Source organism: Haliaeetus leucocephalus, unplaced genomic scaffold (genome assembly GCF_000737465.1).
Source record: "Haliaeetus leucocephalus isolate CR32 unplaced genomic scaffold, Haliaeetus_leucocephalus-4.0 Scaffold849, whole genome shotgun sequence".
In the NCBI taxonomy this organism is placed as follows: domain Eukaryota; kingdom Metazoa; phylum Chordata; class Aves; order Accipitriformes; family Accipitridae; genus Haliaeetus; species Haliaeetus leucocephalus.
The window spans coordinates 4,570,063-4,590,119 of record NW_010973285.1 but is presented as its reverse complement, the minus strand read 5'-3'; the positions used below and the strand labels follow the sequence as shown (position 1 = coordinate 4,590,119).

General features: G+C 34.7%; 1 protein-coding gene across 5 annotated transcripts in view; it reads left to right on the top strand.

Annotated features, from left to right (window-relative positions):
* AP3B1 (adaptor-related protein complex 3, beta 1 subunit) overlaps nt 1–20,057 on the top strand; it is a 161,447-nt gene that overhangs the window by 95,986 nt on the left and 45,404 nt on the right. For 4 of the 5 annotated variants that reach the window (XM_010582852.1, XM_010582853.1, XM_010582851.1 and 1 more), the window contains 4 exons: nt 1,264–1,420; nt 4,174–4,348; nt 11,527–11,599; nt 12,435–12,541. In XM_010582852.1, coding sequence (XP_010581154.1) covers nt 1,264–1,420; nt 4,174–4,348; nt 11,527–11,599; nt 12,435–12,541 — 512 coding nt within the window. Of the gene's footprint in view, nt 1–1,263; nt 1,421–4,173; nt 4,349–11,526; nt 11,600–12,434; nt 12,542–18,149; nt 18,425–20,057 lie in introns of those variants that run through there. The other variant, XM_010582855.1, reaches the window with a different exon arrangement.

The following is a 20,057-nucleotide window of genomic DNA, read 5'->3' as shown; positions in this document are numbered from 1 at the left end:
AGGAGTGGGGTGGGGGGGGGGGGGGGGGGGGGGGGTTGGGGGGGATTTTACATTCACTGTAGCTGTGCAGTAACAGCTAATTTTACAGATATGGCTTGTGTGTTCATTAAATGGGTTAGACTTTGATTTGTTTCCCAATTTAAAAAGCTGGCATGCTATTTTTATCTTGTTTTGAGTCTAGTAAGGATAGTGAGAGTTTGTAACTCCAATTAAAACTAAAGGCACCTAACTTTTTGTGGGAAGAGTGCCTGCGTGCTTGGTTGTTGGGAGCCATAAGTCTTGAAGGTTTTTTGGAATTTGTTGTTGATGAAATACCATTTTGATAGCATGTGCTGTTGTGTTCATAAACAGCCACACTTGTTTAACCCTATAGTCTTTCATGGGGTTTATTCAGTAAACTATGTTAAAGTATTGCTCTCAAGTTTTACACTACGTTTTCTATTTATTATAATGGGGGTGGTGATGGAGAAGATAATTGACAGCTGCCTGTCAAGTCCAGTGAGCAAAGGTTCTTTTGACCAGTCTCCCACTTAATGCCAGATAGGCAGTTCCCCAAGACAGCCATTTCAGTAGATGTTAATATAGTTCAGATGTAGTGAAGAACATCATTCTCCCAGGTCCAGACTTTAGACACACAAGATGTTTAGCGTTAGAGACTTGAAAGAATTATCAGCATCTAGTTGAATGGAAGAGGAGCACCTTAAAATCTGAATATGGAGTTTCTTCCCTCTCATTCTTAAACTGAGGAAAGATGCAAAAGAAGTGCTTAAGAATTGTATCACTGAAATTAATGATCTCTGAAGCAAGACAAGAATATATTCACTTCCGATATTTAAATATTTGTTAACTATATGATTTAGAAGATGAATAATTTGTTTAAATCAGTGATTAAATCATCATCACTATCAGTATTCAAGAACAGATTATCTAATTAAGCAATGGGTTGAAAAGATAATCTTGCAGTTAAGTGGATGTATAGATTAGAGAATTTGAGGTCATCTCCAACTCCTGATAGGGTTATGTAATTTTGAAGAATCCACATGCAATTAATTTATTATTAGGTTTCCAATTTGATAAAGTATAATACTTTAGGCTGAAGAGGACAGGTCTTTAACCAACAAAAATTTGTAAACATTAGGGGAAAGTGATTTTCTTGCCTGCTTTTCACACAGGGTAAATGATGCTAAAGCTTTCAATTGGATCTTAAAATGCTAATTATGTAAGATATTTAGAAAAAAATTGTAAGAGTTGTTTTTACTTCAGAGAGCGAGTCTGGCAGTGAAAGTGAGAAGGAAGATAAGGAGGAAGGCAGCAGTGATGAGAGTAGTGGGAGTTCCTCTTCCAGTGAAGAATCAAGTGATAGTGAATCAGACAGCAAAGAAAGTACTGCAAAGAAAATATCTAGACCTGCTGCTGAAAGGTAGGTATACATTTGTATGGTTTTAATTTTCTGTGATACTAGCTGATAAAGCAATCTCACTGTGAACAGTGTGCCAAGCCTTTAATTAGCTTTTGGGGGGGCTGTATTGGTCATGGAGTGATGTATCCTGTTTCAGTGTATGCCAGTAATACTCAGTGTATGAACTGGGTTCATATTTTCGTTAATCAGACTACTCTTATGTTTAGAATTAATTTCTGACTTCAGTAAAATCTTGGGTGGCTTTTTGAAAATTGGTGTAACCTTGGGAGGCTGAATAAGTGATCAAACAGTTGTGTGAAACACTTAATTACCTTTTGCAGCAATTTTGCTGAGAGCTAAAATTAAGTCCTTCAGCACTTTGCCATTATGTAACTAAGACAATTGATTTTTCTAAATAATGTTATATTAAAAAGATTATGATCCAAGTATTAGAGGCAAGGGCTGTGAAGGGAAACGGTCATAAGATATTTAAGTGTTAGCGCTTTTTAAGATTGCCCATTATCAACAGCATTATCATGTATTAAAGTATCATTAAAATTTTGAGTAATTGGGGCTAATACCTTGGATTGTATGAATCTGTTTCTTCCACTGCTGTCAGCAAGTGGCCTCTGCAGACATGATCGCCCTTTACTCTGTAGTCTGCTGCCAGCTCACTTGATGAGTTTGCAGCTCAGCTCAGTCGTGGCTGACAGCGCTGATTGGGGCGCAGTACGCACTCTGCTCCTTTTATTACAGACAGTAATTAAAGCAGCTCGCCTTGCCACTTCCATAACAAACACAGCATAATGCCCTAATTATGACTTTATTAATTTAAGTCAAGATTTAATGATTTTAAAAGTGATTTATATTGTTTTTCCTGTTCAGAACAAATGAAATCTGTAGGTTAAATTAATACAGGCTTTTCATCATCGCGAAGTTAAAAAGCTAGTTACCAGTAAATTCTTTTCATTAGAATAACATCTGAAATTTTAAGCAGTAAGGTAAACAATGATTACACATCCAAACTGGCTGATGTATGGTAAAGTAACATTTTTAATCTTCAAATCGAGTTTTAAAGATAAGCTAAAGATAAATTGTTGAAAAACAACTTCATTTATATAATGGGTTCACAATAACTTATTTCTTGATGCAACTACAGCTTCTGTTCAATGGCAATGAAGGAAATGTATATAATTTTGTCAGTACCTGTGTTATATATGACGAAGAAGAAACCTTAAACAGTATATGCTAGTGAATTTTCATGTTTAGCTCCTTGACCTTAAACAAGTTTTTAAATGTCATATTGAAATGTTACTTTGATAGTACCTATTTTTTCACCATAATTTTAACAATCAGATATGCTACATTAGACTTTTTGTGAAGTGTACTCTTGTTTCATGTTTAGCTTTGCAAGCTTCAGGTTTGCTGCTTTCAGAAAAAAATGCTTTTGACTAAAATTTGGGGGGTTGATTTCAACTTCAGTTACGTGGGTAGGCCTTATTAGCATGGCTTAAATGTTAATATTGATTTTTAATAATGTTGATTAAATTTGATTTAGGCAATTCAGTCCTGGGAAATTCTTGAGAGGAGGAAGACATTGCCCTATTATCCTTTCTGCCACATTAGATTGTTCAATTCCCCTTCTTTGTACTTTTCGCTTCTAAAACCATTGCTATCTCAAACAGGAATGCAGAGTAGTACATTCTTTTGTACTTCTCCTAAAGCTAAGGAAAAATGTATAACAACTTAATTTAAGTCCAAAGGGACTCTCAAGTTGAGTGGTCTGGATTTGTTTAATTATTGTTGACCTTGTTACCTTTCAAGTACTTTAGTAACCAATTTATTGTCTTGGGGAGGAAGCTGAATCAGGTGGTGTATGAAACACCTGATCTGGAAGTATAAAATGGTTGCTTGCAGATCCAAGAACAGAGGGGTTTTTTTCTATATGCAATACTAATTTATCTGCTCCATGATAACTATTAGAAAACAATTTTCATTTCCTGCAATATTTCTAGATAGTAACTCCCCTTGAGACAAAAGGGTAATCTACTAATTGGTAGTTATAGTATTATTAGAAGCCAACAAGGCAAATTTTAATAATATTCAGTAGCTGTTAGCACAGAGCAACATAATCCAACATTGCCAGGGTGCACTGAACTTCACTGTGTGAAGAATAGTGTCTCTGAAGTCCATTAGATGTCAGGTACTCAGTATGACCAAAGGTAGTCAGAATGTAATAGCTCTTCTGTATAAACTCTTTAATGGGTTGAAAAATGTATAGATATTATAGGTCTTATTTCTAGGTAGTTTGATTTAGAAGAATTAACAAAAGAATAAATTCAATGCATTGATTATTTTTTTTTTAAAGCAATATTACTTTGCAAAAACATCTTAAAACCCATCAAGATTCTGTTAATCATAGGTGGAATAGTCTGAAAGTTTCTTTATACAAAAGGGCATCTGCACTTCTTTCTGAAATGTCAGAAGCTTGATGCATGGAAATAATGTTTTTAATATTTAATATGTTCACATTTTTGTTTAGCTGTTTTGCTGGTTTAGATTATATGTGGTGATTTATTGTGTAATGTGATAGAACAATTTTGTGTACCCTTAAATAAGTGACTACTTCTGCCATCTTAGATGAGTTTTTATCATGAAGAAACACTGACTTAAAACTCATCTAATAAAACTTTGAAATGTTATTGTAGGATATTGCCTAAGCAGATTCCTTTGGTGGTTTTACACGTTTCTTAAATTTTTTTTTCAATATGTAGTGATTCAGAGGACATTAAAAAGAAAGCAAAGGGGATCTCCGGAAAGAGAAGCCCATCGAATTCCTCTGATACAGAGTCTGCTTCATCAGAAGAAAATTCTTCAGACTCCGAGGCAGAATCAGACTCTAAAAGTGACTCTGAGTCTGGAAAATCTAGAAATGCTACCTCTAGTAAGGTAAAAGATGTTTTTTAAAAAACCCTATAAAATATGAAAAGATGCATCGAACCATGTCTACACATTTCTTTCTGCAGGAATGGAGATGGGTAGTGGTTTTATGGATATCTAAAAACCAGAATTTCTGAGAAAACTTTTGAACTTCCATAAAAAGACCAATCCCAAAGCAGTTTGATAGTTTAAGCAAGTAAGAATGTTTTATAACGAAAAGCATATTTTGGTTTTAATTATATTTTAACTCCAGATAGATGAAAAATAATAGAATTGAATTATTTTTTTTAGATTACTGTTGAACTGATGAAAGCATAGTACATGGGTAGTTCACAAAAATAGTATCCTGATTTGGGGTGATTATTATATTAAAATGGGATCTTAAAGCATAGCTACTACAGGACCTGGGTCCAACAGGAAACAAAACCAAGAAACAAATGTTAGTACATTGTTTCTTAAGAGTTTGAAGACATTCTAGTAGAACCACTAGCTTTGTTTAAGATTTCCTGTTAAAATTGAGAACAGTGCAGTTAATGCATCTATACTTGAGGTGTATGCATAGACTAGTAGAATTAATATTCTTAAGAGTAATCAACTTTTTATTGCCCTCTGTGTTTGATAGGAATAAAGCTTATAAAGGGTTCCACTACTTCAAATTGTATTAGCTTGCTTACAACATTTATGAAGTAGCAAACTTTCAAATACATCTTTTCTAAATTGGATTCAGAAATGTGTAAAGATGCAAAAGTGTTCAACAGAGCCATTCATGTGTCAGCTAAGTTTTAATTGCTTACCTTGGTGAATAAAAAGAGGTTAAAAATTCATTATACTCAAGCTAGCATTATAGAGCTAAAGCTAATACCATGAATTGGTTTCTGTTTACCTGCCTTTCATTTAAAAAAAAACCAAATAGATGAGGAACTTTTTGCTAAATCTGTTAAGGTAGAAGAGTAAAAGAATTTCTGAAAGTTATTTTTCTCTTATCAAATAGTTCCTGTGCATTTCTTCCTATATACTTTATTAAAAAATTGAAGGGTAGAATTGTAGTTCAGAGGTTTCCATTTTAATACTGATATGTGTTTTTGAAAATTAAGTGATGCTCTGATGCATTTTAAATTAAGCCCAGACATTTTGGTCAGGACTCCTGTATAGATTGCTGAACAGTCAAACCAGACATTGTTTGTTGCATTTGATGCAATTGTAGAAGCTGGTGGACAGGTGTGTTTTGAACAGTTAACAGGGAAGACTGTAACTTTTGTAAGCTGTTTCAGTGTGTGTTTCCTTTAATTGTGGAGGTAAGGCTCTCTATTTCTTTAAATCTTTAACTTATGTTGTACATCGTCTTCATTTTGTAACTTTATAGGTCCACCTAGGAACTCTGAGTTGTAACCTTGACTTCTAGTCTATTCCCTTCTACCAAGTAGAACAAAAGATGAAATGAGACTGTAGCATTTGAGAAATGGAGGTGTGTTTCCAGGGTTTGATCATTGTTTCCTGCCCAAATACCACACTGGGTAGCACATCTGTGTCACAGTTTTTTCTAGTAGAGAAGCCAAACTGGATCTTGCAAAAAAATGGTAGGACAACAAATGTAACCTAAATCATCTCAGAATAAACTCCATTGACACTAGATGGGACATGAATTAAATCTAACAGTTTGCAGCTTCTCATATTGGCACGGTATTTTTTCACCAGAAAGTAATAGGTACTCTTACCTGCTTAGTTCTGAGCAGCCACTGCAAAACCATATTCAAACAATAGTGTCTTCTCTCTGCTGCATTTGTCCATTTTTCTCAGGATATCGGTGCCATTGTTCACGGTTTCTTTCACTACAGTTACGTAAACTGTTCTGGTTCTTTCACAGGTATGTAAGGACTACTAGCATAAAGCAGCTTTTTCTATTTTAAAATGACAGTCAAGAATGTGTGAAGCCAAATATACTGAATAATATAAGAACCGGAATGTCCAAGAAGCTTGGGATTGTTTTGTTGAAGTCAATGGAAAATTGTCAAGCCCTTGGTTTTTAAGAGAAGAGAAGGAACATTGCAGTAGTCCTGAAGTCTTACTTGAGTAAGAAGAGCCTAAGAAGAACTGTGTTAGGAACAAAAAGTATTTATAAGCAATTGACAGAAGACTCGATCAGAGTCAAAGGGTAGAAGTGAAAAATTGCAAAGCTTTTAAACATCACAAAAAATATTAAAACAAATAGCAATGGGTTTATGTGCATAGCAGCAAAAAAAGAAGCAAGGGGATTATTGAAAACATAGCGTAGAGCTCACTAGGCAAAAGCTAAATGTCTAAGTTCCTTAAATTCTTTTTCACTAAGAAATTAGCACCTTTAATGTAAGGGCAATAAGCTATGGCTGATGGAACACTAAACAGCAATGGTCATATATGAAGGTGTCAGGGGGGAAGTTAATTTAACACTGCTGAACATAGAGGACTGTTCCAGTGTACTATATTAATCTCTAGGACCATGAAGTTAGTTTCCATTTAAGCCATACTGGATGCCTGCATTTAGACTTGAGGTATTTCTGATACTTGGTTATATACAGAAGCATAATTGGGGGGGGGGGGGGCGGGGGGGGGGGGAAATGTTTTTTATGCTAACTAGCTTTATAGATCTTTTTGGAGAGAGACATGTTTTAAGCCCTGTGATGATAGGTGAAGATAGCTGATAAAGACCTTCCAAGCTGGAAAGAAAACCAATTCTTAACAAACTTTCAAGAACTTTACAGATAAAGTCTTGTATAGACCCCTTGTGTCGAGGTACATTTTACAAGAACCACCCATGTTTATTTTATTTCCAGGAAAATCTTGGAGTTTTTCTGCTTCCTTCCTGACTTTTTGTAAGGCCACCCAGGAAGCAGGCCATTTCAGCCAGGCTCTCAGAAATGCATGTTTTTCTTCTGATAGATCTTTACTGGAAAAGCCATTTCTTATATTATTCTGCTCCAGGGTGTTCTTAATTTGGTCAGTGTATATGGGGAGATGATTCATTAGGATTTCCTTTTAAATAAAACTGAAAAGATTTTCTGCAATACATATTGATAAGAGGAGTAGTTAGTAGGCTCTACTTCTGTAGTTTCTCAGTTTGCCACACATTATGAACTATGTTACATAGCTGATGTTTTGGGTGGTGTTTACCATTCTCTATGATTTGTTGGGTGCCATTACCTTGTTCAGCAGAATTTTCATAATAAAAATGGTTTGATTACACTCATATGGGGGCTTAATTTGTGCATATGTCCATGCATTTACTAGCATTAAAATAGGTTACAAAAACTTCAGATTATTTTTCCTGAATATATTATTAATGCTTTCATATTTTTTCTCTTGAAGAATCATTTTGAAAAAGCTGTTGTACTCACTGTAATTGAGCTGCAGTGAATAGAAAAGTCACTCTCTTGTACTGCAGTGTTTTATATCATTTTGAAATATGGATAGTTTGAGGTGTTCAGATACATGTTATACTGTAAACATAAATACTATATAGCTAAAATGCAGATTTGAGGATGATGCATGTATAAGAAGGTGTCTACAGTGGGATTTTAAAATCAGCTACTGTTGAGCTCCTTATACAAGTATAATACAGTCACTCAGCTGTTAAAAACCTGATCCACTATTTAAAAAATATACAAAAACAAATTGTCTATCTTTCTGCCTGATCTCTTTTCAAGTGCTAACACAATGGAAACAGTGGGTGATCTGTCAATGCATTTGGATTGTCAATGATGGTTTTGTATAAATATTGGGAGGATAAGAAATAAAATTCGCACAGCAAAATATGATTTCATCTGCCTTTTCTCTGCAGCTCCATGGCTCATGCTGCGGTGTGAAATTCTCATTTTACACACTTTGCAGGCGGAGCACATGAATTATGCATTGAGCAAGAGAAATCTCCTGCTTCAAGTCCTATATGCATTTACCAGGTTCTATCTCTATTACCAAGATGAATTGCAAATGGAGAAATGTTTGATGGAATATAGCTTAACTTCTTTGTTTAGTATTCTGCTTTTCCCGTAGTGGTCTCTCTTGGTAGAAAACTGTTTGGGTTATATTGTAGACTTAGTTTTAAGAAAAAAGATGAAAAATTATGTTACAAGGAAATGCTAGACATGTCAGAGCCTTTTTTTTTTTTTGTCTTGATTTGGAATGCAAAGCTTTTTTCATTCAATAGAAATATCTGTTGGTAGTGTTTGTTGCAGTCATTGGCTATTTATTATTCCTAGAAAGCCAATCAATTTTCTTTTTTTGGAAAAACCAAATTAAAAAATAACTATGTTTGTAATAGGCAAGACCCATGTAAATAGATTTCTTTGGTGTTTCATCCAGAATTGCACACAATTGATATATATGCCTATATAGAGAAATATACATAGAAGTATGAAAATATTTGTGTGTTTATGTGTATATATAGCATGCATACACGCACATACAAGTAGCTGAGTATTTACTTAAGCTTGACACACTTGACTGAAGTAGAAAATCAGATCTGATCATACTTTAACATTAGCTTTATCTTGATTTAGTTAGCTTCTGATTTCACGTCTCCCAGGTGTTAGGGTTGGGGGGGGGGGGTTGTGTGTATGTTATGGGTTTTGATTTTTTGGTTTCAGTTGGGTTTTTTTTCAGTAAACTGATGTACTTAAGTACAGTATTCTGATGAAGTGTGCAGTAGAATTTTTTCTTACCATGCATTGCCTTGATGTAATGATTCTGTACTTTTGCCTTAAATTAGGACCATTTTATTTTATTTTAAAGTATAAGAAATAAATTATCTTGAAGGATTTTTTTCCCCCATTTTTAAAGATGAATTAGGTAGTAGATTCAAAATAATATCAGTGCAAAAATACATTCTATCTTATAAATTACATATCAAGCTTTGTGATAGGTACTTAGTAACTACTTTAGACTGGCAAAATAAATAACAGAAAAAACAAACTGAGGCATACTATTGGCGTTATTTGTGACATAGGCTGTCCTATCTTAATTGTCTTCAGTAAACAGATTAACAGTAAGAGGATTTCTTGGCTGTGATTCCTAATTTTTTTAAACATCTTGACTTAACCAATGCTGCCATTGGCAGAACTGAAGCATATTCAAAATTCTTATCCTTGTGCTATAGCCTCTCATGTGGGTGAGCCACTTTTTATAGACTTTAATTGGCTGCATAATAAAAGGGAATGGAGAAATCCCATCTCTACTGGAATAATTAGCAAATATAGAACTCTAGCTAAAAATAACCTTTGAACCTTAATCATAGTTGAAAATAGAGCTGTATCTTACGAATAAGTGGGGATATGGAGTGAAAGAGTTTGAAAGTTGAGATTTATATTTTTTTTAAATGTATTTGCATTTTTTAACCGTGTTCTCTGTTAGTATGTTCTGATGTCCGAACAGTTTGTAGTTTAGCAAAAAAGTTGTGATACATAGTTTATAGTAAAAGTGATGCAGATAACAGCTAAACCCCTGATTCAGGGCTAAATATTCACTAAATGGTGCTATAAAGAGACTTGGAATTCATTAAAAGAATTTTCATGAAATTGTTTCTTTGTCACTTCATAGATGAGTAATTCAAGTAGAACCTGTAGCTTATGAAATATACTATTTACCCTTATTTCACAGATTAAAAAAAAAAAATAGCCAAAAGAAGCTTAATGGCTTGCCAATAATCACACTGAAAGAGAGAAATGAAGTCTGGTTAGTTGTGACCAGAATGGAACTCAAGAGAGTGGGTTCTGCAGCAGAGTCTCTCACTTAATTCTGGACAAGACATACAAGGAATGAAATAACATTAGCGCCATTTTAAAGATATTTTGTAGCATTTCCTTTGTCCATAGGAGTTTTGTGTTTCAGATAAATCAGTGATAGTAGAACACTCAATTACCATAGTGATAAGAACCATTGAAGTATGTTGATTTAAAAATAATTTTTAAAATAGTGGCTTCCATTCTCTGTCCACAAGATTCTTTTCCTCCCAGAATATCTAAAGCACATCTGTAATGATCACAATAGTGACTACTGTCTATTTGACCCATGGGTTTATTGGAAGAAAATGATGAACAATGTCACTTTGGCTGAGGTCAAGCCTGATAGTCATAACATCAACAGCTTCAAATAGTGAGAACGTATCTACTTTCTTCCACATTCTTTGGAGGGAACCGTGGAATTTCTCCCAAAATTGGAAAAAAATAGGCACAGCATTATTGTTAGTTTGCAACTGACCATGAAGCGGAGAGACTAGAAGAAAGGGAATGCAGCTTTAGAAAAGAGGGGTCATTCTGTTCTGTGGTGATAGTCAAAGAAAGTGATTCTAGCTGCTGAGTTCCTGGAAGGACTCCAAGCTCCTGTAGGAATTTGTATCCTGAATGCCTGAAGAGACTGTGACAGCTTGCAAGAAATGCTCAAGAAATGGAAGCCCAGTTGGGCATATGGAGTTTTACTGATTTATTTAAACCTGTTCATTAATTAAAAAGGTAAAAGAATAATATATATATGTATTTGGCTGTCACGTGCTGTTGAAGAGGAAAGTGGTAAACTAGAAGGTTCACAGGAGTGTGACTCCTGGAAAGACTATGTTTAAATTACTTGCAATACCTTGGGTAGTGAGCAATGTCTTAAGGTCTAAAGGCAGTTGACAAATTCTCTGAAAGAATGACAAAATCTGTCCATTGAGTAAGCCAGAGAGAGCAGAGGCAGATGAGTTCTTCAGCCATTCCAGACAAAGGATGCTTAAGAGTGGGTAGGAATAGCATGATGACAAACTCCTAGATAAATGCAAATAACACTACTTTCTTATTGAATGGATTTTTTCCTGTTTTTCATATGGAAACAGAAATGTTAGTACCCAAGTCTTTTCTATTAAAAAAAAAAAGCTTCTATATCTATTTTAATGGTCTCAACAGAAGTGTCTGATCTGTCACCAAAAGTTTTCAAAAGTAGCAACTATTATTAATATTAAATGAAAACATGGGCTTCAGAGGAGTAAATGTAACTTAAATGTGGAGTTTAAGTTCAGCTTACCTGTACAAAGAAGTCTTTCTCACTAGGTGAATTGTCTGAATGCTGAGCCCTGAAAATGAGTACGTTTTTCTTTTACAGCAGAGAAAATCCACTTTGCTTTATAAAAGTATTAAAGACTTTTCTGATATGGTAAAAGATGAAATATTCATGTATTTTGACAGAAAGAAGAAAAAACAGTACAAGATAGAAAAGCTCCAAGTAAACAAGACGTCTTTCTCTTAGATTTAGATGATTGTAAGTATCTTGATTAAAACCTTGTTTTTCCCATGGCATAAATTCAATTCAGTTAATTCAATGAATTTTAAATGTCTGAAACATTGGTTCTGCTCATTTATTGTACCAGCTTCCTGACAACAACAAAAAAATTGCTTAGACTATCAACTTATTTTTAAGCATAATTATTAAAATACATAATTTTGTTTGTTTTAGAACTGAGAAATAGTTTTGAAATTTAGAATGTATTGGTATGTAAAACATTCATTTTGAGAATTTTTTCATGTCTGGACTTGTTTTCTCTTAAAGTGGGCTTATTTTCTCAGGTGCCAATGGATGTAACTTGTACAACATCTGTGCAACCTATGAACCAATTGTATTACAATAAGATACTAAAAATCACAATTTTGAAGAACAGATTAAAATGTAATCTTGGAAGGGTACGGCAGAGCTGGCACTGGTTTGTGGCTATGCTTTGTAGTGCTGTTCTTCAAGTTTACTTCTATAGGTGCAACACATGTTAGAATTGCATTAATATGTAGTTTGCACAGTACTTGTAAATGAAAATGTGTTGCATAATATGGATCAGACTGAAGGATAAAATAGAGGAAAAAATGGGAAGGGGGACAAAATATTTTTAATGTAAATAACGTGGTCTATACATATATCAGTTTTATTTATATTTTCATTGTTTATTTTTAGTATTGGGGCTATATGTCTGAGAAGATAATCTTTTACTATTAAGAAACATATATACAAGGATAAAATAATTACTTTTTTACACTTAATGTAAATAGGTCATTGTCCTTCCCAGTGTTTTAAATTTTTTAAGAATTTATTTCCTTTTTAATTCTAGTCTGTCCTGTGACAACTCCTGTGGCAGTTCCTACAGCAGCTGTTTTGTCCCCAAGTTTAACAGCAGACCTAGAGGGATTAAGTCTGTCGAGCTCCTCAGTCATTGATGTAAGTAGCCTTTAAAAAGTGTGTGTGGGGTTGTCTTAATTTAAGCATTTCATATGTTTTTGAGGCAGTCATTAAAGTGATTTTTTTAAAGTACTTTCACCTATAAAGGTCTTGCATAAAAATCTGGTTTATATGCCAGTCTGCAGCTTTTTTTGATCTGTAATAATTACATTCTGAAATGTGGAGAAAGTATGAATATTGCATGTCTGAGAAGGATGCTTTCAGGGTTTTTTAACCTCTTTCAATCTGTCTTTTTTTCTGCCTCAGGGAAACTTTAATTCACAAATTAAGTATCCAAACTATAGAAATCTTTGAAATCATCTAGTTGCTACACTATCAAAAATAAACTACAAGAAAATCACATACCTGTTAATCCTCAGCCCGTTTGTTTACCATACATGCCTCCAATTATGACATTTTGCTCCTTGTAAGTAATTTTTCATGAGTATACGAATCATAGCCCCTGGGTGCAAATCAAAAGGGTATAGATTTACAATCAGTGGTGTATCAGTATGTGTCATGATTCATTCTGTTAGCGCTTTCAGTTTTGTAGCACTTTCCATTAGGGAATCTCAGAACTATAGGTATAATTAAGGTTGGCAAAGTCATGGAGGTAAAGGGTGGGCATTCCTTTGTTGGGGGAAAGGATAGTAGTTTGTGTTCTTCTTTTTTGGTTGGGTTTTTTTTTTAGTCATTTGGTGTGTCCAATTTAAATTTGCGATTTAATACGGAATTGCAGCAGTACAGCATAGGATACTTATCGTTGTGAAAGTAGATGGGAGTGACCAGAAAAAATACCAGAGGCACAGGCATTTTTTAGCCTAGCCTTGTTTCTAATGAGGCTGGTGTATAGAACCTACACCGCAACTTTAATAATTGCAGGTAGAGTACTTTGTGCTGGCTTTGGGAGCCATATGTTTGCAAAGTATAAAGGAGCTGCATTAATTATTTTACTCAAGACATAAAAGATCTTAGCTAATGAATCAGTTTCATGTTTACAGGCTTTAAAATTTGGTGTTGAAAGGGCAGACTATCAGATAATGTGTTGGATAGCCTTATCTAAGAAAATTGTGATGCAATTTAAATTTCAAGCAAAACAGTAACAATCTGTAGACATGCAGTCACTTTACGTGATGTGTAGTTGTTCACGTCACACAGTCTGAAAATGCCAGAAATTGTCTTCCATGTTATTTTGCAGTGCAGTATGCAGCATTAGGTGGCAAGCCTGAGTTTAACTACAACTGTGGTGTTGTTCCTGTGATTGCAATCCCACAATTGCTTCTTTGCCATCCTTTATGGCTTTGACAGCTCAAAAAACAGACAATGTTTTCCTGGCTCTGGGTTAGCTTAAGAATGATTCTGGTGTCTTTGCTTTACTTCAGAATTATCATCTTTGAGGGTAAGTTAAAGATAGCAATCACTAATGTCAGATGCTTGAGAACACCCCCTTTTTGCCAACGTCTTTAGTCTTTTCATCATCTACAGTACAAGAACACATGTTCCACTCCCACATTCATGCTTGCTTTCCTCATGATTGCCACTGTTTGTTTGCTAAATTGCTTCTCCCCTTTCTTCAGCAGGTAGCTGCAATGAAATAGAGGTGTTAGATAGAAACAGCTAGAAGGTGTAGGCTAAACAGCGGAGGAAGTTCTGCATGAAATGGTTGCTTCTGCAAAATGCCTCTTTCTTGCTACTACTGAGTTCCTGGTAAAATATATAGCCAGCAAAGAAGGTGGAACATTTCCCATACTCCCTGCTCTGGAAACAACCCAAATCACGTAAGAACTAATTGTTGCTGCCTGGATAGTGATTACGTGTTTTGGGCTGTATTATGTTTTCAGATCTAATCTCAACTCTCATTGCCGTTGATAATAATTGCAGATCTACCTGGAGTCCTTAGAGTTTTGTGCACCAGCAAGCAACAAAAATTAAATGCTAAGGTTAAAACCTGTTCTTTCAAATTATATCCATATATTGTAAAAAGTCTTGTATGCGAGTAGTTAAATAACTATTGTCACACGTTCAGCACCATCAGGTAATTTTCTAAAAATGAAAATACAAAAACAGCTTTTAAAACTTTATGTGGGGATATCCCTCTTAAAATAGTATTTTGAATTTAATCTGTGATGACTAATTCTAAAAATAAGGAGGATAGTTGTCATACTTCAGAAAACTTTTTCTTCCTTCAATGGGAGAGAAAATGAATTTAACTGTAGGGCACATGCCAAACTAACAGTGAGAAATTAATTTATTACTAGGCAATGGAGAGCATGGAGTAAAAATAGATAAGTACAGTATATGACCCTAATATCAAAGAAATGTAGCAGCCACTTATCTTGGAATATGTCAGGCAGTCTATTATTCAAATCATTCAGCACTGTAATTGGATACAGCTTTTAGAAAACGTATAACTCCAAATTCATAGCTGCTGAACATTATAGAAAGCATAAATACAAGAATGGTTTTACAGTAATGGTATGAGTCTCTTTAAACCTAAAAAACCAAAATATCCTTGAATAGAAACTGCAGTGCACAACCTGATGCTTGTCCTGTGGCTCATTTATTTTTATCGTTCATGTTTACATATAGCACATTTCCCCCTCATATAAACGCACACATGCATATTATAGTTTGTTCCAGGAAAAACAAAATTCCCAGGTAATTTATGGATAACATTCTTCCAACTGGATGCAAAACATAGTAAATCCTTGTGCATGCTTCTGCCCTGGTACATGTAGTCCATCTTCAGGTGGCTCAAACGAACCAGGTAACTGAGGTCACCAGAGTCTACTCTGGGGCTTTTCAGGGTATGCATACAAGAGAAGTCAGACCTAAGTGCTCAGGGAAACTCTGCATTTGGAGTCGATTGGGTTTTAGATGGATACATTTGCAGGCTTGAAAGATACTTGAAGGTGCGCAGCCAATGAAAAATAGGAGGCAAGAGAAAGCTGCAAACTGTCAGTGTAAAGTGGTTATTTGAAAACACTGGAAATGGGTGTTGTCCCCTGAAGGGGGGTTGTAAAGTGAGAGAAGAGGGAACTGCAACCAGTGAATGACATAAGGACAGGGAAGGTTCTAACCTGCTGCAGGAAATAATATTTTGAGCAGGAATGGTGAGAGGAGGAAGAGGAGAACTATGGTATCGGAGAGAAGCCGCAGAGGGGAGTGATCATCTGTTCTTACCTATCACACAGCTGATGAGAAAAAAAGCTAAACCACCTGTTCTTTTCTCATTAGGATTTTAAATGGTAAAAATGTACAAGCAACTGCTCTCCTATATGTGTAGAGCCCTCAGTATGCTACATATAGTAATTAACTGGTAAAACTGGCACATACTTTTAAAAATAACGTTAGTGAGAAGGAAATACTGCTTTGGTAGCAAGAAATTTGTTATGATTTGGAACAGTGTTAGTGCAAGGGAGAATTGTCAGCTGGATATAAGCTCTGACGGTAGCAGCAGTTGGATGGGGCAGAAAGTGTGTGGAAGTATAGGCTGAGCTGAGTAGGACTTGAGGGGACAAGATTGTTTCCCCTGCCCCAAACAGATGATAATTTGGGGGAAAATTCAAGCATGAATATGAGAAGTTCATGATAAAAGCATGTAGCAAAAGAGGGCAAAACTCTTGTTGTAGTGAGGAGGTACTTATAAAAATATTTGATGCAACAATTAGTGTTGCCATTAATTATCATGCATATGGAATTATGGTATAATTGTAGAAGTGGTACCACTTCACTTACTAAGGTTTTATTTGGCATGTTCAGTGTATTCTCTTGATAGTAGTTTCTACCAATGATATGTTTTTACTGTTTCCTACTACTCAGAGTTCCACAGAAACTGTTTAGGAAAAGAGGAGTAAATCATCTTGTTTTCTGTCTCATGTCTTACAGAACTTTTGACCGAGATTCGCTTTGAGAACTTCTTTAGAGTGGTGATGCATAGAGCAGAAATAATAGCTTTTGACAAAAGTCAAGGTCAGCTGCAGACCTGTCAAACCGGGTGATAAATACATTTAATTTCAAATTGAGCACACTTACAGAATTTCTTGAGAAACAGTAAACATTAACTCCCTCAATATTCAACTAGAGATACTTTCAGAATAGGAGAACGCCTTAAATGGTATTTTAATTTCTAAGTTGTTGAGATAGTCTTTACAGGGGAAAACTTTCTTATCATCTAGGCTGCTTTGTCCATTTAGGCTGTTTCTGATTCCATTATAGCAAGTGTTAAGACTGACTCTGAAGTATATTCTTTTCCTGTGTGAAGGATCTCTTCTTAGAAGTGCCAGGAACACAAGGATTGCAATAATGGATTATATCATGGCTCTAGTCTGGTATGCAGCTTGCAGGAAAGGTTATCATAAGGTGCTTAAGAATTTGCAAAATCCTGCAGTAGAGAAATGAATAGTAGTTCTTCCAAATAGTTATCAGTGTGCACTCAACTTCATGAGTTTTATTTTTTCAGAGCTTTGGTAGCAGTAATTATTCTATAACTAGATATATTTATTCATATAAGCTCTGAGTTCTTACCTCAGGAATGGCTATATCAGAAGAAACATTAACTTGTTAAATGTTATCAAAGAGATGTAGTGCAATCACTTGTGATAGCAACAGTCTGTGTGTGGTGGTTTGACTAGGTTCTTGGTATTCTTCTGCCCCATGTTCGCAGAAGGATTTTGACCAGCTACCATTGGTTTTTAAATAACTAGGTTTATATTTCTGTAAATATATCCAGTCCCTCTTAGGTCTAAAATTTTTTGCTCAGACAAAGGTGTTTCTTTTAAATTGGTTTTCAATGTTAGCCACATCTCTTCTATCAGATGTTTTTGTGGTTTTGTGTTAGGATAAGACAGGCTTATGGTATCCTTGATATAATTTTATTATTTTTTATAGTTTACCATTTGCCCTCTTGTTTTTCAGCTTTCTATAAGAATGTCTTATCCTTTTGGTGTCTCATCACAGGAGAGCTTTTTCCTATGCATTAAATGTTTTCACTATACTTCTTCTGAAGCCCACCTTTTTATATAGATTGAAATTGGGAAGGTTTGTTGAGGTGGAGGTGAAGGGGGAAGTGTGCCACAAGGTAGTCTACATGTATCCTATCCCTGTGCGTGCTTATAACTTGTTTGCATTTTTGACCACACTTGCACACTGACGAGAGATGTTTTTGGAGTTCTGCGTAGTTTTCTCTACAGCCTCATTTCTTAAGATAGTGCTTTTTCCGTGTGGAACAGTTTAAAGTGTCTGCGTTGTCTCCAATTTCCCCTACTCTGTGTTCTACAACATCTGTAGCTAGCGTAAGGCTTAATTGTAACCACATTTTACAAATATTATATGTTAGTAGGGTGCCTGGGAGGGTTTGTACCTATGAAGCACGTGAAAAAGCGTGATCTTAAATTTAAGAGCTAAAAAGCAACTTTCTTTTAGTGCCACCCAAAATTCAGCTATGCAGCTGATTAGGTGTGACTGATGCTTGTGGGAAGGTGGCGTGGTCCAGTGGATACAGAACTGGGTGTTACATATGGAAAATGAATTCTATTTTTGGCTTACTACTGGCTGTGTGATCTGGAGGAAGTAACTTAATCTTTTAGTTTTCCATCTGAAAAATGAGGATAATGATGCTTACTCACCTTGGGAAAGCACTTGGAGATCTACAAATGAATGTAGCTGCTCATCAGCAGATATTAACCATTGTCAAGACAGAAGAAGGAATGGAATAAAGACCTCCTACATAATTAGTTTTATTTTTCTGTGTTTATATAAATTTGCTGTGTAAGAGGGTGTTCTTTAATTGGTAACATAGTATATGTGTTACATCAAATATTTGAAAGTGTTAATGTTCTTTCAGAAATTGCTTCCACATACTTTTAAAAATTATAGCTTGAAAAAAAAGAATCCCTGCTATGACACTATTTTTTAAAGTGTCATTTCACCTTTAGTTTTTAATTAGAAATCCATTTATCAATATTTGTGATGTTTATTGGTGTTCAAGCCTTAAAAATACCCTTCTTATGTTTATTAAATGCATTAATACTTAACAAGCTCTACACTTAAGAATTACAAAACTTCAACTTCTTTTCTTTTAAATAAATTAGAGAATTTAATTTGGAAGTTCAAACATGATCTTTCTTCTGAGTCAGAAACAAGTTTCTAATACAAGACACTGCCCCAAATAATAGTATGACCAGTCTGAGAGGTATATTGTATTATTACTATATATAATCTCATTGATTTAGTCAATTACTGTGTGGTTTAGTACTAGATATTCTCCAGATTATGTCTTTTATTTATGCTTTAATAGATAATGTATAAATTATACATATGTTATAAATTATATACAATGTATAATAATGATAAAGATAATGTATAATTAGCAACTTGTGTATTAATTAAATTGTATTCTGAGTAACCAGGTCTTTGATTAACAGTAACACTCCTGATTCAATGCTGGTTTGCTGTTTTGTTGTCTTGGAGTGAAAAACATTAAACCAATATTCAAATGTTGCATTTAAAAATAAAAGTGCTAAAATTGCAAAGTAAACTGCAATTACAATATTAAAATCCTATTTATAAAATAGAAATTAAAATGGGGGGCCGGGGGGTGTTATTGCAAAAAAGAAACTCCTTTAGATAAGTTACTGTCAGGAGACCCTTGATCTTTTTTTGCCTTCCGTTAAAAGTCAGTACTGTTCATAAAACTAATCCAACTTTTTTGAGAATGAAATGCTTAGATCTATGAGAGAATTTAAAGTAATGCTTCTTTTTCATTGTAACATGAAAAATACATATATTATGATCCTTAAAATAGGACTGCTGTAAACAGAGTTGGTGCTAGGTGTTTAAAAACAAGCATGTGTAATGCATGATGATGATTCCATAAGTTATTCTTTAAATATGTAGTGTGATAATGTATGTAAAACAGAGTGTGGCTGTATGTGTGTTATGCTATGTAACTCAGACAGAAGAGAGAGGTAACCTAAGCTGTATTTTTGTTTTATTTTGTCAATAAAACCTACCTCTTAAAAATTTCAACCACATCTTTCTAAGGTAACATTTACCTCCTCACATCTTTAGCATCTATCAGACATGACATGGGACATATTCATTGACCCTAAAAATTTTCATCAGTCTCATGCACTGGAAGGGGGCAGCCCCAGCCAGACAAGAGGCTCATTTCAATTTTAACGGCTGTAATTAAAGGTTAATTCTCTGAGTCAGGATTAACGAGGAAAGTACAAATGATAGGCAAGCAGCTGCCTTTATAATACAGGATTAGAACAATGCAATTATAATAAGAATTAGAAAAAATCAACTTCCTGAAAAGGTTCTGTAATGAATGAACTGCATTTCTCTGTTCTTAATTGTGGTACTTAAAAATGAAGACTGTGCAGCACAGTTTGGGGTTTTTTTGTTGTAATAACACTTGATCAACAGTGTGTCTAATAAGATGGTATGCCAACTACAATGACAGCAACTGTTATATTGATAAATTCAATACTGTACTGTACTGAAAATGTTC